At 43.0% G+C, this 27,894-nt stretch overlaps 1 protein-coding gene across 4 annotated transcripts in view; it reads right to left on the bottom strand.

Moving 5' to 3' along the window:
• Window positions 1–250: 250 nt before the first annotated feature.
• The window catches only part of LOC113167753 (kelch domain-containing protein 8B), a 113,937-nt gene continuing 86,293 nt past the window's right edge, over window positions 251–27,894 (bottom strand). For all 4 annotated transcript variants that reach the window (XM_026368583.1, XM_026368581.1, XM_026368582.1 and 1 more), the window contains 2 exons: window positions 18,450–18,551; window positions 251–7,583 (listed from right to left, as the gene is read on the bottom strand). In XM_026368583.1, coding sequence (XP_026224368.1) covers window positions 7,387–7,583; window positions 18,450–18,551 — 299 coding nt within the window. In that variant the 3' untranslated portion in view covers window positions 251–7,386. The remainder of the gene's footprint in view (window positions 7,584–18,449; window positions 18,552–27,894) is intronic.

Genomic DNA, 27,894 nt, shown 5'->3' with positions numbered 1-27,894 from the left:
ATCCCTGTGCTTCAATTGAAGTGGATTTTGATGTCAGCTTCATCTATTATGGATCAAGTGACATTTTCTTCATGACAGCCCCTGATACACCTCTTAAGAGACAGGCATAGCAACAGGCACATGGAAAATAGACGCCTGATATGCTGTTTCCTGTCATTCTCCCCGCTCCCCCCACCCCACTTTCTTCCCCAGGAGAATGTGATGAAGAATAAAATTAGACAGGACATATGGAATCAGACAGCAAGTCAAAATAGTTTATTATAGAACAGGATTCATAGTCGAGGCACTACCTCACATTTAGTATAGGCACTGAACTACTGCACTGGAGTCACAGCCACAACTCGGTCTGAAAACCAAAGCCTGCCAGCCGCACTGACGCTGGCTACAGTCACATGTACAATACTGTAAGTCATGTTAGGCCTCCGCCTTCAAGGTGACATTAATATTTTTATTAATAAAATGAAAGTGAAGCTCTATGTAAATTCCCATTAACAGCTTACTAACTTAAATTATGTAGCCGCCAGATTCGTGCTCCCAACATTAACCTTTGTTATCGTTTCGGAAACCCACTGATTTCTGTCTTTTGATGTAAAGATGTGACTGGCAGGCTTCAGTGTGCGGAGGCAGCCTTTTCATGTGGACATTACATCATCCTACCACTCTTATACTAATTCAGTCTTGCCTTTCTCTGGACATCTTAACACACTCTGACACACTTGTTGTACCCTTTTTTTTTGTCTTTCTCCTTCTATTCAACACTTTAAGAAAAAAACAAACTGCACTGACACATTAATCTGTTACAGTGACAACAACCACAACATTATTTTTATTAGTGCGATTCCTATTATTATTATAATAAGAATTATAATAACAAAAGAAATGCCTACATATCCCCTGTTGTTTCACTCTCTTCGTCTGCGTGAGCGGGTAATGAAAAGGAAACACTCATTGTGTAAACAGGCAGTAGTCTAATCTTGTTTTTTTAGAGGGATTATCAAGTAGCATACATTTTTAATAACTGTACATCTGTGGAGCAGAATAAGCACCTCACATCAGCAACATGATGTGTTGCTTCTTCTCTTTGTCGCTGACAGATGTTTAACCCTTGAATGACCAGGTGGATCAGATGTGACCACAGGTGTAGGAAAGAAATGCATTTCATAGCCTAAGTTCACATTACAGTATGATGAAGTGATCATAATGACTCACTGTCAGGTCACTCAGATCAAAAGCTGCACAATTCATCAGCTGAGCAAACCAAAATTTCCCTTTTATCAGATCTGACACACTAATTTCTTTTCAGTCTCTGACAATGTGGCCACTGTCTGAAAAGTCAGATTAGAAGTGTTGTGTTTGTTTTTAGCGACTCACCTTTGCGCACATATACATGTCTGTATTACCAGCTATCATTAGACATTTAGGACGTTTATGGAGAAGCTTCTGATTAGGAACATATGTAATCTGTCACACTACAGCTGGAAACATCACTTACAAACAGAAACATGAACCATCTAAATAAAAAGAGTAGATCTGACTTAAAAATAAATAAATAAAATAAATAAATAAATTCTGAATCGGGCATTAAAGCCTATAATGTGAACATAGACATAGTTTGCCTTGATTTTCGCCTATAATACAGTATATCATGACATATCATACAGTCCAAATTAACTTATTTTAGGAGGCCAATTAGAGTATTGAAAATATGTATAGGTATAGGCAACTGAATTTTATCCCATTCCGACTGGATTTTAATTGTGTTAATTGATATAACAAAGTTGTAATAAATAATAGTATATAAAACAGAAGAAAATGCATTTACATTCAGCTAATGTTATTTGTATTTGATTATATTGATTAAAGCTATGCTAGAATATTCTGAATAAGGTTAAAATGGAGTGGGGTGGTATCCAACTCTAGTCAATGTGTCACTTGAACAGGGTAAACGCTTTATTGGCTTGATTTACTGTAAGTGCATAGACTGAAGTTTCTGTGTGTGGGTGAATATTTGACTGAAAGGGGATTTTACATGTGTTTCTACAACACAATAAGTGTTGACACGGTTATTAGAGGAGAAAATATAGAGTGTAAAGCATTGTAACATAAATAAAGATTTTAAGTTAGTTTAAACACATTTCCTCACAACTCCCCACACACATTCTGTCCGAGTGAATCAAATCTTCCCTTCCCTACGTTTAGTTTTCTTTGTTATTACCTTCAAAACATTTCAAGTTCAGTAAACTTCCCAAAGTCACATTTGCACATACAGAGCACACGGCAATACTGATCCACTGAGACCACAAAGCAGTTTACCGGGGTTCTACCATGTCGATCACTGTAGGGGGACAGCACAGTACAGCGGGAGAGATCAGAGGAGGAGAGGGATTCTGGGTTAGTGTTTCCCAAAATGTCTGTACTAACTAGTTTGACTTCAAAAATAACAGAATTCTTATTTTTTCTGTGTCTTAACTCATTTGTATTATTTTTTACATTTTGCTGAAATGAATAAAGCACACAACAGATTGAAATATTGTTCTAAATGTTTGTTCCAAACATAGTATATCTCTGTTGTCTATCTACTTATTCGATATCTAACCTTTTTATTGCCTTTTCAGTACATTACATACACCCTCACTGTATAAACTGTGCTCTGGTGCAGTTAATTTGACCAACATAATGAACAGGAACTATGAATATACCTCCATTAAAAAATATTTGCTGTAACATCAGCCCAAGCAAAGCTTTACAAGAGCACATAACTAGTGACAAACACTTTGGGGAACCCAGCTCAGATCTGGATAACACCACGACACGGTCTGTCACCTCACAACCTCAATCCACAACACAAACAACTGGAAGGGAAACATGATTAACAAACATGAACAATTAACAACAAAAGAGAAATACTATCATCACTAATCATAATTACATGATCAATAATAAGCAAAGTGGTGTTTGATATTTTTTCCAACTACAGACCCAAACACAAAACAACAGAAATAAACAAAAGAACAACAAGAACACATGGATACGCTAATGTAAGAGGAACACATTTATGCTACTTGCGGGTGTTGACACCATTCCTGTTTTTCAGGAAACTGTGTTGAAGTTTGCCGCACAAAACCAAAAAAAGTATAGCGAAGCTTTTCATTGTCAAAAATAAGACACAGTTCTGCATTGGATTCATAAAATTGAAAACAGTGTAAATTCAGCATCTTCCACCCTCCATCTTTGCACCGTGCTGAATGAACCTCTATATTGTTTTGTTAGAACCTGAGTCTGTGGGCCGTATTTTTGTGGACCAAGGCACAAAGCGTGCCATATACAGTGTGCCTACACCAAAACAGGGCCTAAATGTGTCTTGGACAAGAGGATACATACTTTATCTATGTGTGTTTGAGAGGTAATAATACACAAGGCAACTTTTTGGGGCAAGGCAAGTCACATCTGTTTGTGCTAGATTATAAAACACGTCTGAAAAGGAGTGCATTGGTTTCCAGCCAACATTTCTCTATTTTTCAGGGCAGTAGAAATCCTTGAAATAATTCTAGGGCACTTATTGCTTGCAAAATTGCCCTGTGCCTCGGGTGCTGCAGATTTTTCAGATTCAGTTCGAAAAATTTCACCCAGAAATTCATGCTAATTAAAACCATATTAATGTTCTTGTCATAGGAAGCAGGTCCACAATATATTTTGGCTTTCAACTACTCCTGTAAGAACACATTTACATACACATTTACATATACATGTGCTCATGGCCTGCTAAAAAAGTACAGCATGTAATTAGCTGGTACCTGTACTGAAGCATCCTGCTCTTTTGTTCTGTGTTCCTCAGCCTACTGTCAGAAGCAGTAGAGGGATTTCAATCCAAGGAGTAAACAACCTGACATTCATATCACATAAGGAGCCAGAAAAACAGAATCATCAGGCATATTGAAGACAAAGTCGGATTTATGAGGCATCACCGCTATAAAACAATCTGACACGGCATCAGAGAGGGAGTGAGAGAGAAAACTTTAAGAAAATGAAACCAGACACCCAAAAGAGAGAGCTAGCACTGGCAAAGTCCCAGCATTCCTTGGGGACTGCTGTGTGGCATGTAAACTCTATTGAAAAGCCACAGAAATAGAAAATCTGCACATGAGACAGTGTACATCCTCCAGACAGCTCACACAGTAATAACAGATAAAGTCTTAGCACTAACACGTATGCACCTACACACAAGAATACTGGAATAACACTCATGCTCACAGCCACTCACCTGCATTCAGCACACACACACACACACACACACACACACTGCACAAACACACATATGTGTTAAAGCTGCACTAATGAATATTTCTTATGTTATGTTATGTGTTGTGTGAAAGCCGTCGTACAGAATTAAAACAAATCTGCAGTCTTATGCTGCCTTTTAGCCTCTTGTAGCTCACTGTCCACTGCATATTTTGTTTTCATCAAGCAGTTTCCTTCAGACAGTAACATATTTTAAATAAAAATATACAAAATATTGCACGTTTCAGTGGAAACACTCCAAATAAATGTTTCTCTGTAAACAGGCAACTGTTTGCACTTAATAATAATATCTTCTGCCTATGTTTAATTACCCATAAATGTTAGTGATATCATATAACACATAGTAAAGTGATATATGTGATTTAAAATTGTTTTTAAAGCAGGTACTTTGCTTTCCTATTCACTGTAGCAGGGTCAGCCTTACTGCTATCTGGCTTAAGTGGCCAACTGTAGTACTGCAACACTTCAAATCCCCTGTTGTTCTGTAGTACACAAAACTCACTCTCTCTCACACACACACACTCACAAACTGCAGTTGATTCAAGTAGGCTAATCAGTGTTGGATGGAGCACAGGACCACAGTCCCCTACTAGCAGAGGTCTTTACTGACAAAATGATCTCTGTATTCTCTCTAAGCTTTTGTGGTTTGTGCCAACCAGAACTTCAAGTGTGTGTGTATGTGTTAGTGAATGAGTGAATGTGCTTGCAAGAATACATTCAAGCTTACAGGTTTGTACATGGCTTTGTACATGTGTGTTTGTGTGTGTTTGTGGTATGCATGTGGATTGTACCTAACACACTCAATTAGATGCACAGAATGCAGCACCAGAAATAACCAACTGTCGACTGGCATCTCATCTGAGCTCCTACAGCTTCAGTGCCCTCTCACAGCAATAGATGTCTGACTCTGTTAACAAGGTCTGCCATGGTGCAGACAAAAAAACATGGAGTGGGGCAAAATTGTGAAAAGGACATCTGTGTAAGAAACTGCTTATATTGCACCTACAGCCTCTTTCCTTTTCTTTCTCTCTGTATATGTGAATACATGAGTCTTTTTTAAAGACATTCCTGTACTGGGAGACGTGGTTCAGTTTCATTGGTGGTTCAATGTGATTTTTCTCAAACACCTGTGGCTATAATTCCCATAAATCTTGATATAACTACGTTCTGGTAACAAACCAGCTGAGCTATAATTGACTCGTTCGTAACAGTATATCACTTCTGAATGGAGAAACTGATCGCTGGTTCTTCAAGTTCACATTCAAAAATCCTACAAATGTGACAAGGAACAAAAAAGACCAGCTGCCACAAGATCTACACGCCACACAGCACTGCATTGAACTGGGTCATTCCTAACAGGGCGCATATCTGCAGTCCACAGGTCAATGAACCTGTCACAAAATATTCTGCTCAGCAGCTCCCTCCATCATCTTTCAGGGAGAGACACCCACAGTAGACTGACTGGTCAGATTGGGTTTGTGGAGGAGCCGGAGGTGCTGGAAGGCAGACAGCCTGCACCAGACGAGAGCAACTTGTGTGACGTCTAAGGTCGTCTAATATGCATGTTGTCAAATGGAATATTGTGCCTGTGTCTCTCGCTTTGAGTTATGAGTTTGAGAAGGAATTTTGATGCATATTGCTGTAATAAGGCATCAAGTGTTTTAAAGTTCTTTAACTGTGTCCATTACTTGTGTTTATGTGTGAATGCAGTTGCTCCAAATACTGACTGAATCAGTGGGTCAAATAAGTGAGGCAAGCTGTAATATCTGTCTTCCTGATGTTTCTAGGACACCAGACACCAACATACATCTGTCCCTTTCACCTCACATGTTATTTTAAACTTAATGTTTCTCTCCTATGCCGTCCTGAGAAGACTTACCTCACAAACATAATCAATGTAACATGGTCAAAACTATATATAACTCCAATCTGTGTTTAGTTTGTTATTCTGTACATTCCTCCACTGCTCCAAAATGTTGCCCATGTATCATTACCTTAAGATGCTCTTCCTATTGTATGTTATCCATCATCTGGCTGATCAAGGTGACGTAAAGAATACAATGCACTGCTATCGATCCGACAACTCAAGGGGAATATGTCAGAGAGCTCATGTCCAAATTATTTATCTGTTTGGATGCTTCAGTGCAGCAGGTATGAGTTACTCTGCATTCACTCCACGAGCCACTCAATCCCTGTGCTACAGAGTGAAGTAGTATTTGAGCATGGTGATTGATTGCTGTGGTGCTGATGTTGTAGCAGAGGGGATAGGTGTGCAGCAAATGGAGTAGCTGATAAGTTTGACAACAGTCATCTCTTCCTCAACTACAAATAAAGAAAACAGGCTGTGGTTAGCATCAGCTGATGGTAAACGTTTTGTAGAAAACCTTTGCTGACTAGCAGTGTTATGAGTTGCTTGTGGTGAAAACGCATATTAAGGGCCATCGCTGCTAACGCTGTGGTAGTGGTTGCTAGCAGTGCTAATTTTCACACATATACAACACTGCAGCAAAAACAAAAGGAATCACAACAGACAATCACATTCCCAGAACGTCACTGTCTAAAACTCAAAGTGTCGGTTCTTAAGGTCGTAGAAAAGTGTCCGAGCTTGCTGTCGCAGCAGCAAGAGAAGAAGAGATGCTTCTGCAAAGGAGAGATACAGATATGGCCCTATGTTCCTTTAATATCCAGAAAAGTACCCTGCTTTAATTCTGAAAAATGCTCAACAGTTCAAAGGCGTGTTGTTTCATCAGACACAGTGTGTGTCTGTTTTTTGCTCATTGTGTGTCGTCCTCTGATTTCCCCAGAGTAGAAAAGCTGTCAGTTCTCTGTCCTTGCCAGTCACGGCAGCCAGCTTGAATGTCCCTAATCTTGCATTTGTCCAGGTCTGTCACAAACTGTCTTTGCAGCTCCCATCTGAAAATGCTTGTTGAATGTGAAAATTTGCTTTTTTACACTGCAGTGTACAAGGAGAATCCTTCAGTTGGACATAGAGGTACAAAAAGTGTCTACGTGAAATCTGTAGATCCAACTTGTGTTTATGCACATGAATTAAATATCAACGCCATTTTCAGTGTTGTTGTGCATGTGTCACACTGTTTCCTGTAAGCAGAGGGCTTCCACAGCATTACTGGGTCCCTGGGCGACTCCACCGATGAGAATGAGCATGTTGTTTGTCTGCAGGAGGGAAGAGGAGCAGCGTGCAGTGGGCATGGGCGCCACATACTCCCAGCGCCGCTTCACCGGGTTGTAGCTCTCCACCGTGCCCAATGGTGACGGCTCATTACCTGCAAAATGAAAAGTAGCATGTTAGGCTGACAGAATTTCAACTGCTGTGTCAGATAGGCCTTAAATGTATTTACTGATTTAATTAATATACTAATTCAAAGCCTGAAGTCATGTTCCTTTCTCTGGAAGCAGGATATGGCCACGTGAATTTTTAAAAAATGTAATCACAACTGAATGGTAAATGATGAATTTGAATTGATTTACAACACTGTGGTTTTTATAATGCAACATTCATCATTTAATAGTTATTAGATCATGATTTAAACCATTATGCTTACACATTTTTATCATCTGTTATCTAAAGGCACTAAACAAAATAAGGTCAGAACCTTAGAAATTACACTTACAGACACCTCACACTTCTCATCAGCTACTTCTAAAATCTAAAATGAAATCAAGCCAACCAGTGACAAACATCACCTCAGGGCGTAACACACACAAATACCTGGATCTTTGGGAATATTATTAACTCAGTCGCACAAAGAGTGCAATAATATACATAACACAAGATGCACACGGACAACCATAAATGAAGAAGTCGAAGACAACACCTCCTACAGGTGGTGAAAAATCCCCACGACTCAACACCCACTGTTATCATTAACACACTAAAATAGTCTCAATAGGGTAGTTTAGTACAATAGTGACTGACAAAGAGTTTGTGGCAAAAAGAAAATGGTAATTTAAAACTATACAGACAGTAGCAGCCCAGTCTATCAGTTCTATCTACTAATCAGTTCTATATCTGGATTTACTTTGTGCTACACAAAGTAGTACAATAAGTCAAAACTAAAAAATATTGATATATTGATAAAATTTTTTTTTTTAAAGTTAAACCTGACTGTATAAACCAGATTTTTCTTGGGGGTCTTTTCTTTCGCCATCTTTTCCTCCTTCCGTTTGTCTTTCCCTCCTCCCTCTGTGTCTCTCTTTCACCTCAGGTGCAACGCTCACGTCATTATACATCAACCAGCACTAAGTTGTTGCTGTTTCTATGGAGACCCACATCACAGAGTGTTCCTGAATGATATGGACTGGTGAGTGTGTCTGTCTTTCTAAGAAAGACTATTATCATCATTTTGTTGGAAGAACAAAGTGACGGTGCCGAGTCGGCCTTTTCAAAGCAATCCCGGGTCAGCTCAGGCCTCGGCTCCTTTATCATTTTTTTATGAAGACACACATACATATTCACTCCCATTCCTGCTCTCTCTCTCTCACACACACACACACACACAGCACAGAAACGTACTTCTTACTGCTCTCGGTGCTCAAAGGCTTCCTGCCACTGCTTTGATTCTCGGCCCACAGACGCCATGTCAGTGCACCAGCAGCTGCTCTCCTCCTCCTCCATTCTTCTCCTTCCCCCTATTTGACCACCACTCCTCGCCTCTTCACTTCCATCCTTTGCTGTTATCTCCTCAACCTCCTTTTGTCTCTCTTCATTACATTCATTTTTCATTCTTTCCTGAGTTTTTTGAGTCTTGACTTTACCCCACCTCATCTGTCCTCTCCCTGCTCTGTTCACCTCACCCCTTCTTTCTACTGTCCTCTCCACTAATCCTTCTCTTTTTGATTCCCCTGCTCTTGTTTTGGCTTCACTTTCTCCTCTTTGATGCCTCTAGTCTCAAATTGTCTCCCGTTCTTCTGCTTCTGTCAACCCTCCAGCTCTCTGACTCTGCTTCATTGTTCTTCGTCTCCCGTTCTCTTGTTCTTCGCCTCCTCTAGAGAGAGCTTTACTTTTTATTCATTTCTCACCCTCTCATTGTTTGCCTTTATGCACAGGGACAAAAAACACAATGTGTACAGCCATACGGTGCACTGATCTAAACTTGTGCTGCTAAAGTTTGTTAAGATCTACTGGAGGACTGCATGTGACACTGGAAAGGTACAGCTGGAACCAGACCTTTAAAGTAATAAAAGATTAAAACCTAGGAGATTAGACACCACACAAATGGTGATCTTCAAGTACACTGTGGCTCTCCTTTTGCAAGAACTGATTTTATCAGTTCCCACAAGGCAACACAAGCCCAGGCTAGTGGAGAGTGGAGCCCCATTCAGTGATCCGTCCAAGCTAAGCGAGGATCCTGGGGTGGAGGTAGGAATATGACATGCCACATAAAGTTGTAGGTGAGTTGTAGCTTTTAGAACAGACACAGCACAGAGTACCATGATTAAGGGTGTGTTGGATATATGTCGCTGCAGAAAATGAATGCATGAGAGTGTAGCGGCAAATTAGCATCATTAACTGCTTCATTAATCTTAATCTACAGTAATTACCCAACTTGGTCTGATTTGACATGACGCCTCATCATAATCATAACTGGCCCTGTAATCACTGTGTGTTGCTGCCTTTAGTAGGCTAACTAAATATCTCCTACCTGCAGCTGTTTTAAGATACAAAAAGTCCCAGGCAACATTTTGTGAGGGCTTGATTTTACATCTGTTGCATGCTGAATTGTTTGCATCTGTAGCTCCAAAATCTCAATTTCATCTCCCGCTGTTTCCATTGAGGTTTGCCAGCAGTACCCTTTCTGAAGTGTTTATTTACTGTCTTTTCTGTTCCCCCCGTCTCTGACCTCCTGTTGCTTGTGCTTTCAGACAGCGAGACAATAACACAGCACTTCAGGTCAAACGGGACCAAAGGACAAGAAGCAGGGCTTTTGGTGATGTTTGATCTGTGCTGTAAATATTGTCATTATATGGCCTCTTTTCAGCACTTACCATATTTTACCAGGGAGCACACAGCGGTCAGATTGTGCAGCACTCGTTCTTGACCTCCTTAATTGATCACGGCTTTTGATCTGATTCTCCCCAACGTGTTAAACCCTCGTTTTTGTAGTACTCTTTCTACTCTGCCTCTGAAACAGCACCAGTTCCTCTCATTGTACTTGGCAGGTAAGTTGTTCTAAGCATCTTGGAGAACTTACAGTTCTTCTGTGGATTTCGGCTGTTTCAGTGTTTCTTCTGTCTGGGTGTGGGGGCCATACCATCTGTTGTAGGATTCTATGTTCTTCTTGCTGCTGAAGATAGTTTCTTATAGCTGCACATTTTGGCTTGTTCCCATGCTGGAGAATTAATTTCAGTTTGATCAGACTCCTCCCTGATGTTGGTGTGTGATAGATAAGACTTGGAATGAAGCACTGATTTCTCCTGAAACATGATAATAGATGTGCCTAATAGTCCCCAGAGACAGCAGTGGTGTACCGCTATAATAACACTTAAGTGCAGTAAATGCAGTTTGCCAGCAAGACATTTTAACTAGAGCGAAGTTATAGTTAAAATAGGATTTCTAAGTTTGATTAAAAATGCTACAGAGACATCAGTACTGTAAGTATCAGTCTGGGATAATGACAGATAGGCCTTGCTAGCTGTAAAGATTACCAGCTAGTTACTAGTGTGTCTGCACTGCCTTTAGATTTAGGGCTAATGTCAGTTTTCAAATACTTGTGAATTACATGAAGACCAAAAGCAGAGCATTAAAGGACTGATGCACTTATTATTTCTTTTAAATTGGCCCGTTAGCTTTTCTGTGCTACTTTCAGCACAGAAAACCAGATGTATGTTAAATATGACATCCCCATGCAAAACTATTACACAATAAATCACCAGTTTTATATTATGTTGGGATGACACAGTGTTCACAGTGTAGATTCTGCATTTATCTACTAGCCTTCATGTGGTGAACATGGCAATGTCACTTTTCATTAACACCAAATGGCAGACTGACTCACAAATTAGCTGCACATACAAAGCCTAAGAAACAGTACAAATGTAGGGATTTGTCTGTTAGATGATACATTTTTCTCTTTCATTGTGTTATTTCTGGCTTGCCATTTGGGCTTTGAGCCTTTAATAATGCAATCCAATGTAATAGGCTTAAATGGTGCATGAGGAAAAAGGTGTGTCAGAGATGAGGATGTCAAAACCAAGTTACAAGGTTGAAAGCCACAGATGAAGAAGGTAAAGTATGAAGATACATGGAGTGTGAGGGAACGGACTGACACGGAGTAAACAGGTACGTACAAAAGGAACTATTTATTAACAACAAAAGGCAGGGACACAGGGAAACCAAACAAACACCAACAAAGTATCAACACAAAAAGACCCAAAACCACGGTGGATTAGAACTAACAAAAACCAGGAACCGACAGACCAAGTAGCAACCTAAAACAACGCAGGAATGCAGGTAAACAAATATAAAACAACTAAACACACAAATAACTGACTAACTTAACACAGGACTACACAGCACAAAACCGACAGACTAAAAAATACAAAAGTAACAAAAGAAAACTACTGTCGAGGGCAAGGCAACACAGGAGCAAACGCCAAAACCAAAAATACAAAGTGACAACAGAAAATCACTGCAGTCGCAGGCAAACAAAACTCACATGTGGGGAAACAGTCCAACAAACAAAAGAGGAACCTGACGGACGAAACAGAGTTGCTGAGGACACTATGCAACATGACACACAACACAACGTGACGAACCAGCAGAGAACAAAGGACTGAGGGAAGCTTATAAAACAAAAGGGGAACACAGGTGAAATTAATCAGTCAATTAAGAGGCCATGGGTTGAGTGGAGGTGGAGGTGCAGGAAGGGAGAAAACAAACGGAAGGGGGAGACAAAAATGTCCAAACAGGCAGGTATGAGGCCTGAATCCTGACAGGACCCCCCCGGCAAGGGGCGGATACCAGACGGCCACAAACAAACGAGGACGGGCGGGAGGAGGGAGGCCCGGAGGAGGGCCCGAAACACCAGACCGGGTGGGCGGAGGGAGGCCCGGTGGAGGGACCGGGAGCAGCAGACCAGGAGTGCCTCCGGCGGACGGCCAGGAGGCGGCAAACAGCCCAGGAGTGCCTCCGGCGGACGGCCAGGAGGCGGCAAACAGCCCAGGAGTGCCTCCGGCGGACGGCCAGGAGGCGGCAAACAGCCCAGGAGTGCCTCCGGCGGACGGCCAGGAGGCGGCAAACGGACCAGCAGTGCCTCCGGCGGACGGCCAGGAGGCGGCAAACGGACCAGCAGTGCCTCCGGCGGACGGCCAGGAGGCGGCAAACGGACCAGCAGTGCCTCCGGCGGACGGCCAGGAGGCGGCGAACAGGACTGGAGAGACAACGAACCAGAAGGCGGAGCCTCAGGCGGACGGCCGGGAGGCGACGAACCAGAAGGCGGAGCCTCGGGCGGACGGCCGGGAGGCGACGAACCAGAAGGCGGAGCCTCGGGCGGACGGCCGGGAGGCGGCGAACCAGAAGGCGGAGCCTCGGGCGGACGGCCGGGAGGCGACGAACCAGAAGGCGGAGCCTCGGGCGGACGGCCGGGAGGCGACGAACCAGAAGGCGGAGCCTCGGGCGGACGGCCGGGAGGCGGCAGGAGAGCCGCAGACCGAAGAACCTCGGGACTGCGAAGCGGAAGCCGGCTGCGGAGCTGCGGCCTGGAGAGCCGGCTGAGGAGCGCCGGGCGGATGCTCCGGCGTCTGGAGTGCCGGCTGAGGAGCGCCGGGCGGATGCTCCGGCGTCTGGAGTGCCGGCTGAGGAGCGCCGGGCGGATGCGACGGCGTCTGGAGTGCCGGCTGAGGAGCGCCGGGCGGATGCGACGGCGTCTGGAGTGCCGGCTGAGGAGCGCCGGGCGGATGCGACGGCGTCTGGAGTGCCGGCTGAGGAGCGCCGGGCGGATGCGACGGCGTCTGGAGTGCCGGCTGAGGAGCGCCGGGCGGATGCGACGGCGTCTGGAGTGCCGGCTGAGGAGCGCCGGGCGGATGCGACGGCGTCTGGAGTGCCGGCTGAGGAGCGCCGGGCGGATGCGACGGCGTCTGGAGTGCCGGCTGAGGAGAGACGGGCGGATGCGACGGCGTCTGGAGTGCCGGCTGAGGAGAGACGGCGACGGCGGCCTCTGCGTCGACCCGTCCGAAGACTGAAGAGACGGCGGCGGCGGCCTCTGCGTCGACCCGTCCGGGAACCGGACTGGAGCAGTGGCGGCTGCAGGGACCAGATCAGCAGCTGACACCAGAGCAGCGGTGACTGCAGCAATCAAGGTGGCTGCAACTGCAGCGACAGCTGAGGGACCAGGAACTGAAGAGGGACCAGGAACTGAAGAGGGACCAGGAACTGAAGAGGGACCAGGAACTGAAGAGGGACCAGGAACTGAAGAGGCTGATGAGGGACCAGGAACTGAAGAGGCTGATGAGGGACCAGGAACTGAAGAGGCTGATGAGGGACCAGGAACTGAAGAGGCTGATGAGGGACCAGGAACTGAAGAGGCTGATGAGGGACCAGGAACTGAAAAGGCTGATGAGGGACCAGGAACTGAAGAGGCTGATGAGGGACCAGGAACTGAAGAGGCTGATGAGGGACCAGGAACTGAAGAGGCTGATGAGGGACCAGGAACTGAAGAGGCTGATGAGGGACCAGGAACTGAAGAGGCTGATGAGGGACCAGGAACTGAAGAGGCTGATGAGGGACCAGGAACTGAAGAGGCTGATGAGGCGACAGGAACTGAAGAGGCTGATGAGGGACCAGGAACTGAAGAGGCTGATGAGGCGACAGGAACTGAAGAGGCTGATGAGGCGACAGGAACTGAAGAGGCTGATGAGGCGACAGGAACTGAAGAGGCTGATGAGGCGACAGGAACTGAAGAGGCTGATGAGGCGACAGGAACTGAAGAGGCTGATGAGGCGACAGGAACTGAAGAGGCTGATGAGGCGACAGGAACTGAAGAGGCTGATGAGGCGACAGGAACTGAAGAGGCTGATGAGGCGACAGGAACTGAAGAGGCTGATGAGGCGACAGGAACTGAAGAGGCTGATGAGGCGACAGGAACTGAAGAGGCTGATGAGGCGACAGGAACTGAGAGGCTGATGAGGCGACAGGAACTGAAGATGGAGCTTTGACAAGAGCAACAGCGGCAGCAGCAGCAGCGGCAGCAGCAGCTATGACGAGGGCCGCTGCGGGGCAAACAAAAGCCGCATCGGCTGCACAATAAACGCTAGCAGCATGGGCTGCGGGGCTATCACCAGCAGCATGGGCTGCGGGGCCAACACTAGCAGCATGGGCTGCACGAGCAGGACAAACTAGAGCCGCAGCATCGGCTCTAGAATCAGGACAAACAAAACCCGCAGCATCGGCTGCAGAACCAGTACAAACAAAAGCAGCATCGGCTGCAGGACCAACTAAAGCAGCATCGGCTGCAGAACCAGTACAAACAAAAGCAGCATTGGCTGCAGGACCAACTAAAGCAGCATCGGCTGCAGAACAAACAAAATCCATAGTATCGGCTGCAGGACCAGGACAAACTAGAGCCGCAGCATCGGCTGCACGGCCAGGACAAACAAGAGCCGCAGCATCGGCTGCACGGCCAGGACAAACAAGAGCCGCAGCATCGGCTGCACGGCCAGGACAAACAAGAGCCGCAGTATCGGCTGCACGGCCAGGACAAACTAGAGCAGCATCGGCTGCAGAACAAACAAAATCCGCAGCATCGGCTGCAGGACCAGGACAAACAAGAGCCGCAGTATCGGCTGCACGGCCAGGACAAACTAGAGCAGCATCGGCTGCAGAAACAGGACAGACAAAAGCCGCAGTATCGGCTGCAGGACCTCTAACTGAGGCAGCATCAGCTGTACCACCAACTAAAACCGCATTGGCTGCACCCCTAACAACAACTGGCGCACAAACCTGGGCTGAGCCCCGGGCTGCTGTGGAAACTGCACCCGGAGCCACATACACTGCCGACACAGGGGCCTGGGAGGCCCTCCGTCGCTGACGGGGACGTCGGCGCTTGCTGTGAACTGTGGTCTCTGGGGTCTCCACCCGCAGAGCAAGACGAGAACCCCAGTAAGGGGAAAGGTGAGGTTCACAGGGGGTGGGTGACTGGCTCACTAACACACCACACCGGAGATCTAGCTCAGGAGCCGACTGAGCCTTCAGCTCTGCATATACCGAGCGAGCTTCTTCAGGGCTCAGGGCAACAGGGGTTAGTGGGTCAGGAGAGGTGACTGGCGGAACCGGTGACGTACTGGGTGAGTGACTGGCAATGGAGGACTGAATGGGTGGGGGCGCCGACAAAAACCGTTCCCTGGCCGAAATCAGACATGCCATCATGGCGTCTTCCAAGTGTCGAAACTCGACATATTTTAGCAGGTACTCCTTATCCTTGAAAGCCCTGATTGATGCCCTACACATTGCCTCCACACACGCCAACGTGTCAGCCATGTCCACACACCGTAGTACATACGCTGAGCTGCTATGGAGGTCTAAATATTCATCCCTCAGGATGTCTTCATAAACACCGTAGTGCATGAAAGACGGACAGGGAGGGAGGACGGTGCGACCAGTGGTGGAATTGGGTGATTCCATGGTCGCTTTTGGCTGGTTCGTTCTGTGAGGGAACGGACTGACACGGAGTAAACAGGTACGTACAAAAGGAACTATTTATTAACAACAAAAGGCAGGGACACAGGGAAACCAAACAAACACCAACAAAGTATCAACACAAAAAGACCCAAAACCACGGTGGATTAGAACTAACAAAAACCAGGAACCGACAGACCAAGTAGCAACCTAAAACAACGCAGGAATGCAGGTAAACAAATATAAAACAACTAAACACACAAATAACTGACTAACTTAACACAGGACTACACAGCACAAAACCGACAGACTAAAAAATACAAAAGTAACAAAAGAAAACTACTGTCGAGGGCAAGGCAACACAGGAGCAAACGCCAAAACCAAAAATACAAAGTGACAACAGAAAATCACTGCAGTCGCAGGCAAACAAAACTCACATGTGGGGAAACAGTCCAACAAACAAAAGAGGAACCTGACGGACGAAACAGAGTTGCTGAGGACACTATGCAACATGACACACAACACAACGTGACGAACCAGCAGAGAACAAAGGACTGAGGGAAGCTTATAAAACAAAAGGGGAACACAGGTGAAATTAATCAGTCAATTAAGAGGCCATGGGTTGAGTGGAGGTGGAGGTGCAGGAAGGGAGAAAACAAACAGAAGGGGGAGACAAAAATGTCCAAACAGGCAGGTATGAGGCCTGAATCCTGACATGGAGAGTTTGTTTCTGTGAGAAAACATGCCTTGTTTGGTACGGTGTTTGTGTGCAAGTGCATTTCTGACAGTCTGATATTGAAATGAAATGGCTGTGCAAATAACTGCATCTCGAGCTGGTCCTTACTGAAGTGTTGCATCTGCTGTAATTACAATTTACATGCAGATATCAAGTTGTCAGCGTCTGTCATAAACTAAAGACAGGGTGGGGGTGCAAAAATAAAAAGCAAGGAACAAAAGATGGACAGTTACAGGGTGCGTGGGTGGATGTGGTGAAGACTGTAACATTAGTGTCACTCCAACTGAAACACACAAATGCACATGTACACTCGCACACAACCACACATATGAATAAACACTGGTGTGTGTGTGGTTAAAATGGTTAAAATTAACTGTATGAAGAGCTGTTAGCTCCTCTACAAGACTGCTGTAAATATAACAGAGAATCCTTCTTCAACCACATCGCTGAGTTTAGGTTGTGATGTCTGTGCGACTGTACTGAGGCATCAATACAGGGATTAATTGATCTATTAATTAATTTAATTCTATAAGTTTAGGGTTAGCGCTACTTGTGTGTGTGTATGTACAGTGTTGTGTGTGTGTGTATGTGTGTATAATCTTGCTGATGCATGCAAGTGCACAGCAAAAGGAGTCAATATCTGCTTAATAAGCATGTCAACCAGGAAAAAAAATTGACCCCTGATTAATTTGTAGAATTGCACAGTGTCTATTCACGCCATATGAGGTAACAAATGCAGCTCACCCAAGAAGAAAATGGAAAGTTAATGGAAAATTAATTTGGTTGTGTGGGGGTGGGGGGCACGTGTATGGTGTGTGTGGACTAAAGCAGAGCTGTAGTGGCTGATTTACTGCTAGCAGTGAAGTCTGCACTGATAAGCATCACTGTAAGCTTCAAGGCTGTAATTATCAGATGAAGCCTTAGAATGTTTTTAATTTAAAACGGTTTTATTTTTGCTCCAAGTGTTTTACAAACTAGAACATTTGGAACTTTTTCTAAAGGGCAGTAAAAACTCAAATGTGTGACTTGTTCATTTACTAATTTATGTGACATCAGTACAAAAAGAAAATAGATTTTCACTGAACAACTTAATTGTATTTTATTCTCCTCTGCATGATGCACCATACATTTTCGGTAGGAGACAGATCTGAGCTGCAGGCAGGTCAGTCAAACACATGCAGTCTGTCTGAGTTGCCACTCTGTTGTAGCACGTGCAGAATAAAGCCTCCACTGACTTTCCACGTAAAGACGTTGCTTTGATAGCAGCATATCTGTCTTCCCAACACACAGTACACCTTTGTGTCAATGGCCATTTCAACAAATGCAAGTCCCCCGTGCTGTGGGCACTGATGTGCTTCTATACCATCACAGATATTGACTTTTGCTCCTATTACTGATGGAGAAGAATGGATCATCTTTGTGGTTGTTGTCCCAAAAACCGACTCTTCTGAGCACACAATTTTTCCACTATCTTTCGATATAACTGACATGACCTCAGGCACAGAGCAGAACTCTAGGTGCATGGCTTGCTTGTTGCATATTGGTTTGCATTTCTGGATACAGTGTCGGACTGTATGTTACTGTAAGTGACAGTTTGCCAAGCGAAAGTACTCCAAGCCCCTCTGGCTATATTCATAAAGGAAACATGAGGGTTTCTCATGCAATGCAGGATGAGGCCTCAAAAGTCATGCACACGATTGGACTATTTTTGATTGCAAAAATAAAACTTGTTTTTACTCACACAAGAATATAATAGTATATGGTGTCATTTGCTTTGCTCACCTAGACCACCAGCTGCGATGACTCTTCCTCCCAGGCATCCTGCCACAAAGTCAGCCCTCTTCTCCCTCATCCTAAATGTTCGGCTGGGCTTGAGCCATATACCTGTTGGAAGCAAAAATACAGTAAACCACAAGAGAAAATGCATGTTTTGTATTGAAGGGGTAATGTATTAACACACAGAGACATGGCATCCAATCATTACGCCCATGTGTGATCACTGAACATTTCATTCCCTGGGCAATAACCGACTGCAATAACAGCATCAACTCCTCTGCTTTCAGCCCTTCCACCAGACTTTAGAACCAGGCTGCAGGGATTTGCTCAGCATCCACAAGAGTGTTAGTAAGGTCCAACGCTGATGTTAGACGATAAGGTCTGACTCACAATCATCACTCCAGTTTGTTTCAAACCTGTTGGATGGGGTTCAGGACAGGGTTCTGTGCAGATAAGGGCAGTTAAATTTATCCACACTAAACCCTGAAAACCACTTCTTTAGACACCACTGGGATTTTGTGATGCTGAAACCAGGCACAAAGCTGTTTAAAGTTAAAGTTTTACATTTGTTTTCATTGAAGGAAAGCTCAAACACAGAAGTATAGTAAAAGTAGCTCATGCCAAACTATTTTATTTGACTGTTGTTTGTATATTTACAGATGTTTAACCTGTACTTAAACTGAATACTTAAACTGTAATTGCCATTTATTTATTATATGCTCACAACAAAAGTGTAGAAAGGAATAGGAACATATATATTTTCAAGTTAGATAAAAAGGTTAAGGGTGCTATTTTGCCTAAACTGACTAAATTTAAAAACTGTTAAAGAAGGCAATTTTTGTATCTGTGGTCATTTCTCACACAAAATTCAAAGCTGACTTGCTGCAGAAGCAGAAGTCAAATGGAAGAGAGAGTGGAGTATTTCACAGTACAACAGGACCTGCCTCCGGGGCTTTCTCACTGTCCACCCCCCTCTCTTCTTTTTCTCTTTCTCTGGCTTGAAACCCACCCAACAGCAGATTAAATTTCTATATTTGGCGATTATATTTCGTGACACATCCCCTTTCCCACTCCTCCGCGTCTCCTTTGCAAACAGCCTTGGCAATGATGAGCTGAAATTTCGAGACCATCCTCCAGCAGCCAATATATAATAGATTTATAATAATACACATGGGATGCATGAGAGAGGTCGTGCAAACAACCTATAGGGCGTTATAGTTGCAACAAAATGCACTAAAGCACAAGCATAAAATTTACTGAGTGGATACAATATTGAATCTGATTAGGTATAAGTAAGTACCAATTGGTGTGGAATGTGAATTTGCAGTAAATACAACTACACTGCAGTTTTTTGTTTTTTTTAATTCATGGATGAAGGGTGACATGGTCATTCACTCGTCACTTATATATAACACTATTTCTATTATACACCATTTGGTTTGGAATTATTAGTCCTAATTATTACTAGGACTGTGCACAGATTTGCTCTATTGTTCCATAGAAGGTTACAGCCATCTGGCGCTCCCTGTTCACCATACTATATTTATTCATTGTGTAATAAACATTAAAAGAAATAAAAGTGACTTCATACATTAACACCTGTTAATATTTGAACAGGAGAAAAGTCTTTGTGGCTCCAAAAGAGAGTTGCACAACATCTGTTAAATGTCCTGAAGTGATTCTGAGTGTCACAATGAAAAGAATCTGTGGAGTTAAGATGAAGTAATCATACAAGACATGAACAGCTTGATACTCTCTTGTTGAGGGTAGCAGGCTGAGGATTTGTTACTAGCATAATAAACCATAAATGCTTGAATTTGAATTTGGGTAAAGGAAGAATAATGAATAGAAAAAAAAAGACTATTTCTCTGGTAATGCTGCAACAATTTTGAAACTAATAAAGTTAAACACTGATTGTAAGGCAGAAAATTTAATACAATCACAAATTAGGGGCGTAAACCTTTAAATTAGCACTATTTCTGCATATAATTCTTTAGTGTGAGACCAGAACATAGAAAAGGTAAGGGATCACCAAAGTTGAAAAAAGCAATGAAGAGGGGAGCAGGAATGTCTGTACCAATGTTCATAGCAATCCATCTAATAGTTGTTAGATGTCAGACCAAAGTTGTGGGCTGCTCGACTGGGATTGTCAGCCCTAGAGTAAGGTCAAAGGCAAAAACAAACATGTACTGCTGTAGTGAGGGGGTCAGCACATCTCAGTACCTCACCTGTTTAATTCACTAAAGTGTACCAAAACACTGACCGTCGCTTACATGCAGGAATTATAGAGATTGTTGCAGTTACAGCAGAGCAAAATCCATCTATCTGATAAAACCTTCAGTTGCAAGCTCTTAAAAGTAACTGAAAAGTAAATATAATAGAGAAAAACAGAGGTCCTCAGGATGGCTATAGCACTCTGATTTATCAGCTACACAGAAACTCAGTTGAGCTGCTACTCCCCAAGTGAGACAAGCACCAGACTCACCTTGGCAGCTTCCTGGACATTGCTGGAGGGTCAACATAAGCTTTGCTCTGATTGTCATGCTGCCAAAATAATTTTAGTTTAACGTTGCCACCCAGGTGCAGGTCTCAAAGCAGTTATCTCACCCAACAGAAAGGTGTTTGACTTGCAGCCAAGTCTTCCAGCACTGGGATGGAGCCAATTAAAAAATAGTCAGCACTGAGCACGACAAGAGAGAAAGCTGATTGTAAGAATGTGTCTAACAAAACTAATGCTAAAGTTGCAGGTTGCGTTTTTTCCTTTCATACATACAAAGTCCTGATTATTTTTTTGATTTACAATATTTTCTGAACTTCTATTAAACTTTTCAAACCAATTAAACAGAAGAAAAGTTCACTTTGGGGGACGTTACAAGACAGAAATAAGATGGCGGAGAAAAAAAGCTCTCAAGAAATGAAGTAATTCATGCATTTAAAAGATGGTATTCATGTTGAGAAGCTAGATTACATTATATGAATTTAATTTCCTGTAAACAATAGAGGAAAAGAGAGAAGAGGAGAGCAACAGAATACATATGTGCTGCAGTGCTGCTGAAGTGCTGGTGGTAGGGAAGTAATAGTAGAGTTGCAGAACGGCTAAATGATCATTTCTGAGTTGAAGGAGGGAGAAGCAGAACCTCCAGTAGCTCATTAACAAATGTACCTTTGCAACAGATCAGCTAGTTGGCTGTGAAAAAAAAAAGACCAGATAACAAATGATAACAGCACAGATACATGAGAGAGGGGTGAGGATTTGAGCTTGAACAGGTGAGTTTGGAACTTTTACTGTTTTCTTCTTTTTTGGCTTCCAGGTATCGTTTGCAAATAAAAATAGAAATAGAAGAAATAGAAAGAGCCATGTCTGTGTGGTTGTCTCAGTGGCTCAGCTGTCTCTAGTCCAGTTCAGCGTCTGCACCTGGTGAAACCAGAACATGATGTAATGGTGATCCATGAGTGTTTGGAGCAATATCTGTTAAAATATGTCTTTAAGTGACGAAACATGTCACCTAGTGTGTCTGGCCGATCCACTTTTCTGGACAGTGGAGAAACAATAGGGGTCTACAGAGGTCATTTATTGTAGGTATTAGTGTTGTATAATTTCTAAAGGGATTGTTGGAAATATGATTATTTTAGAAAATTAACAAAATCTAAATTCTTTGAATTATTTTTCTACTGCCTCATTTCAATGCCAGGCATCACATATTGTATGAATGAGTTCTTCTCACGATGATGATTTGTCATTGTTAAAAGTTACACATCTGAATGATTACAAACGCTGCAGACAGCCTGTTTCAAGGCAAACATCCACCTCCACATCATCTTTATCAAATAGAAGTGCTCGTGTGTGTATTGGCACCAAGTAGTCCTCTACTTCTCTCACCACACAGCCTCTCTCGAAACTTCTCAAGCAGAACGCTGGCCACAGACAAAGCAAACCATTCTCCCATGCAAAACGGAAAACTCCCAAGCAGCATTTTTCACTGCTGCAATTTGTCAGCACAAATTATTAATTCTATTGCCCTAGCCAGTTACAAACTTTGGGGAAAATGAATGAGCAGGTAATTTCCTTTGGCTGACATTCTTCTTGTTGCACCAACAAACTGCCTGGTACACGCACACACACACACACACACACACACACACACACTGTACAAGAGAGCGAATGAGTTGAGTGACGTGTGGGGCAGATCTGTCCAGTGGACTCAGCTGGAGAAGAGGAGAGTGTGTTTATTTAAAGCTCAGAATCAATCCTCTTCCTTCTCCAGTTTCGTTCTTCCAGACACCAGCCAGACACCAGCACTTCACTCTGTACCCATCACCGAGCCCAATAAGACAGGCACATACACATTTAGAAAGGCAAACGAAATTGAAGCATGCACACACACACACACACACACAAACATATTAATAACAAATCACAAGCCTTCAAATAAATGTGCACAAGATATGAATATGCAGATTCTAATATGCACATAGGAAGATACACTTTATATGCAAAATTTCACCAGCACGTTTTACAATGTGTCTCATTGAGAAACACTCTCACAAACAGGCTACATCAGCCCAGTGGAAGGATACAGTTACAGGCCACCTCCCCCCATGTCCAAATATCACAAGATAGAAATAGGAAGATATTGGTGAGGGAATGAGGTGATAATGGATCGTCTCTGGAATCACATTCTGATAGATGGCCAAAGTATTCGAAGAGTGAACACTCCCTCTAATTCTGTCATAAAATAAGATAAATGTTGGTAAACACAACCCATGGTTACTGTATTTCTGAGCTACCCACAGTGTTTTTGTTGCCTGCTGTTCTTTTCTCTCTCTTCTTTCCACTTACCCCAACCAGTCTGGGCAGATGGCCGCCCACCTTGAGCCTGGTTCTTCCCCTAAAGGGAGTTTTTCCTCTCCACTCTCTCCTAGTGCTCCTCAAGTGGGGATGTTGGATTTTCAATATCATTCTGTATGCAGTTATATTTTGTAAGGTCTAAACAACTTCTGTTGTGATTATATATGTGAAATAGTACAGTCCAAGCTGAAATAAAAGAATCCACACTTACCTAGAATTCAATATACTGACATTAATATATTCCACAACAATAAACCCACTCAGACAGAAACATTAATCTCAGCATATGAATCATCAGTGAACGTGTTTGCAGAAAGAAGAGAAATGACCTCAATATATTAAAGGTGTGGAAAATGTGGTTAAGCACTAGAAGAAGCATAAGTGTTTTGTTGTTGCTACATGCTTGACTGAGTCGCATCAAGGTGGAAGAGCTCATCTGCATCTGCTGCCTGACAGAACAGGTGATGAATGCACAACATGTACATGCAGGTAGGATGAGATTTTATCAATGTGATGTAAAATGACATTAACCAAACTCTAATTCACTGAATTAAAAAAAAATGCTAAATTTTGCCAAAATAAAAATCTTAATGCTACTCTCCAATGAGACAAAAAATAAGCTTAGTTTCTAACAGGGAAATCCACCAGCTTCTATCTCTTCCACCACTCCATCTCCCTCAGCAGGTGTCTTTAATGTTCATTGAATCACATGTTACAAGCTGCTATAAAAAGCCCAAACTCTTTCCCTCCTCTGTTCTTTCCTCAGTTAACTAGGTTTTCTGCCGGATCCACTGGTGCACCATAAAGCCTTTAAAAGTCTCTCTCCCCTGCATTTCTTAATCTGGCTCCCTGATGGTGAGTATTTATTCCCCTCATCTCTGCAACTGGATTTGCATCCCAGAGAGGCAATCACATCCACTTAGAAAGCCCACCACACACACACAAACACAGACACACACAAACACAAATGTAAAGCATGCAACTGTTGCTGCAATGCAGGTTTGATTAATAGCACTCTGCTATCGATTACAAGGATCAATACACTAATCCACGCGTCTTATAAGAACTGCAATGCAATCAGGACAAAGAAGACACCCTACAGGATTTAGAAAACTCCCTGTGCAGAAGGAAGGTTCTGCTTTTATTTGTAACATGAAGTACAGGTGAGTCCGTCCGCACCGCCGACATCTCCACAAAAGGAAGAGCCACAGCTGCCAGAGCTGAATGTCAGTGGTGAATGAAGGACGATATCACTCAGCTCATTTTGGAGATGATCCTGCACAAAGCGGAGCTCAGTCTTATCCAGCAGGGTTTTAGGAGACACTCAGGACCAGAACAGTGAGGGGCAGAAGATACAAGCTGCATGCTTCAAGTAAATCTGCTAATGCGTCTCGCTGGCCTCTGAGTAATCCGATAAATATTCATGCTTAGTGAATGTGCCTACAAGTTGATGTAAGTTGATGAACTCATCTAGTAATGTTCCGATTAATAGATTTCGAATGTTTTTGACAATATCAGCAAATGACTGCACATTTCTGTCAACTATCCTGTGAATAAAGTTAGAGATAAAAAGCTGGTGAGGCTTCTTACCCAGTGAGGGTTCATTAAACCTTTGTTAAGAAGAGGGTACAACAGAATGACCATATTAAACGAGCAGCAGCAGCCAAATCTTAAACAGTGAAAAATATTAGATTAAATTGACAATTAAAAGTGGATTTCAATGGCAATGTCTTTTCACTTGAGCTTTTCTTTGAATTCAGTTTGCTCATGTAGTCGCTGTGAATGACCTTGTAGAGTAGAAACATGTACAAATCAGTCAGCTGCTGGACAGAATACAAAAATCCACCCACTGAGAAAACCCTGAGTGGATACTGGGCATTCATCTAGAAACAGCTTCTCTATAGTTGATGTATAAACCTCGCACTGTGAAAAAGATTAGACTTAAAGATTAAATGTCTTCAATTCTACAAAAACTAATACTGTAATAGTCACATGAAGGTCGGCCTCGTTGATATCTGCAGAATTAGCGTGATCTCAATCAGGGGTTGGTATCTTTTTTTTTACAGCTGTAAACTAAGTTACCATATGCATAATTCAACATTTTAAAGCAAAGTGGAAATATTAGTTGAGTAGTGAGACATGGCTTTAGAGTCTGGAAGTTCGAATCAGCAAATTCTCACTTTCTCAATATCAGAAAGTCCAGATTAGACAAATGCACATGTCTGGAGCTCAGAATTTGTAAATGATGGTTAAAAAGGCTAAACAGAATGAGTTCTAAGACTGACGCAGAATTTAAAATACAAGAAGCTGATAGTTAATTGCCTACATACTGTTACACTGTCCCTGCTTTATCAGGTTCCTAATTGAACACACTGTCATTGCAACAGTACAATAATGAAACATGATGAGACAGGGGTTGGTAAACCCAAACAATAAATACACTTCTTTGGATGTTTTTTGTCCTGGCAAAAGTTCAGAGAGGTCCATCTGTCTGTTATACTGTTACATGCTTTATTCTGTATTCTATCCACTCTCACTTCTTGACTATCACTTCACTATTATTTGTATAGTTTTGCATGGTGATGGAGATCAAAAAACTGATTGCAAAATATGTTGGAAAGAAAAAAATCAACGCAATAGTGCACTGCTTCCAAAACTGCAGGAGAAAAATCCAATATCCAATATAGAGTATTGAAGAGAAAATGCGCAGGGGAGAGTGTAAACATGATAAAGATGATTCAGAGAGAGAAAAACAGGTCTTTAGTTCTGAAGGTCTGACAGCAGCTGACAGGTTTTGAGTCATCACTCAACACCTCTGCGGTTTCCTCTCTTCTCCTGGTATCACTGATTTGTACACTGTAATTATTCTGCCGACAGAGCTTTAATAGAAAGAGATGTAATCAGCAGGAGGCATAACAAATCTGTTTGATTGTCTCTGCAATCACAGGATAATATCAGCTGTAGCACTGGCTGGATAACAATAGTGGCGATGACAGCTGATGTTTTAAGACCACCATGGAAATAAAATGGAGATGATGTTTTGTGTCTGCCTCTTTTTGTCTCCATTTCACTCTTTCCATCTTACATTTGCTCACTCATCTCACAGATTCAGTTTCTGAAGATCTGTCGCATGAACTCTTCCCTCATGTCCTCTCCCCCTCTGTCTCCTCTGTAACACCTCCACCAAGCAGCGAGACCACGAGAATGAGAAAACAGAATGTACAGTAGCTCAGTTGCTGTGGAAAAACAGCCCACATGGGCCGGCTGAGACTTTAATCCATGTACATCATCCTCTCAATATGTTTTCATATGTGTGAGCATACAGTGATGCGTTGATGAGGCCTACTGTACCAATGGAGAACCCCAGCTTGTAATTGTGTGTTTATGCTGTGTCAGTAGCATTCCGGTTTCCTAATACAATAATCCCCAGTATATGTAGTATAGTACGTTATGGGAATCACAAAGAACTAAGGTAGATTTTTACATGTAAGCCTATTGCAGTTGTGCCAGCTGTTAATTTATAATAAAAATGGAAATTCATGGCGATACTGAATGTAAGCGCGTCCTAACTTCAGGGTTCATCACCAGGAGGCATTAGGGTTCTGTTTGCAGCATTGCAAACCCAGTAGATTTGGTGAGTTTTGTTTTTTTGCTAATTCACTTTTTGGGCCAACCTCATGTCATTTCCTTTGAAGAGAGTTGGCAAATATTCTCCCAGTGACTGTGCTCTCATGTGGCTGTGGTTCTCTGCACTGTATTCAGTGAGCAGTGAAGAGCAGCAGCACTTTCAACCAGCCAATCAAAATCCACACAGAGACATGAACACGCTTGAATCTAAAATTTCTGAGCAGGTTTGATGCTGGTGATCAAACAAAACCGACTGACAGTGAATGCTAGCATGGCCAACAATCAAATAAACTGTCCTGTGTCCTGTGCTGAATGAAAATAAGCCTAAATTAACATTGTTAAATTGGTGCAAATGCACCAACACAATGCAAAGCTAGAAGTCACTGTGCCTAGCTGCAAGTGATAAATCTGTTTTTAGGTTTTATGTGTGAACGCTGGATAAAATAAAACGATAAATACACAGAGACAAAGTGTGTCTTGTGGTGTGTCAAGTTCACGTCACTTATAAAATACAGGGTCAGAGACAACTGCAGGATAGACGCACAGGTTCAAATAGAATAAAGCTTTGAGTCAATACATTCTTCAAGGAGGAGCATTGACGTTCTGGTGTAAATACTGCTGTAGAGGACACACCGTCAGGGCAAATTGTTTTACCCTGACAAGGTCGTTTTCAAGAGCTGATGGGAGTTCCGCCTATAGAGAGATAAAGAGGTTCAAGACGTAGTGTGTTTTTACAGTGTGTGTCTTTGATTAAGTGCTTGGAGCTGCCGGGCGTGTCAAATGTTACTTGATAAAACCTTGGCTTGTTTGACAGGTGATTTAATCCCCCGCTGCCCTGTTGTCAATAATTCAAGGTTATTACTGAAATGAAATTCAGCACAGATATGTTGACTTTGATATGAGCTTTGTCTTACATATGTACAAACAGCTAAAACCCTGACACAAGCTGCACTATAGCCTACTCATGGCCAGTAT

The sequence above is a fragment of the Anabas testudineus genome, chromosome 7 (assembly GCF_900324465.2).
Source record: "Anabas testudineus chromosome 7, fAnaTes1.2, whole genome shotgun sequence".
NCBI lineage: Eukaryota > Metazoa > Chordata > Actinopteri > Anabantiformes > Anabantidae > Anabas > Anabas testudineus.
This window is presented reverse-complemented; position numbering and strand designations above follow the sequence as displayed.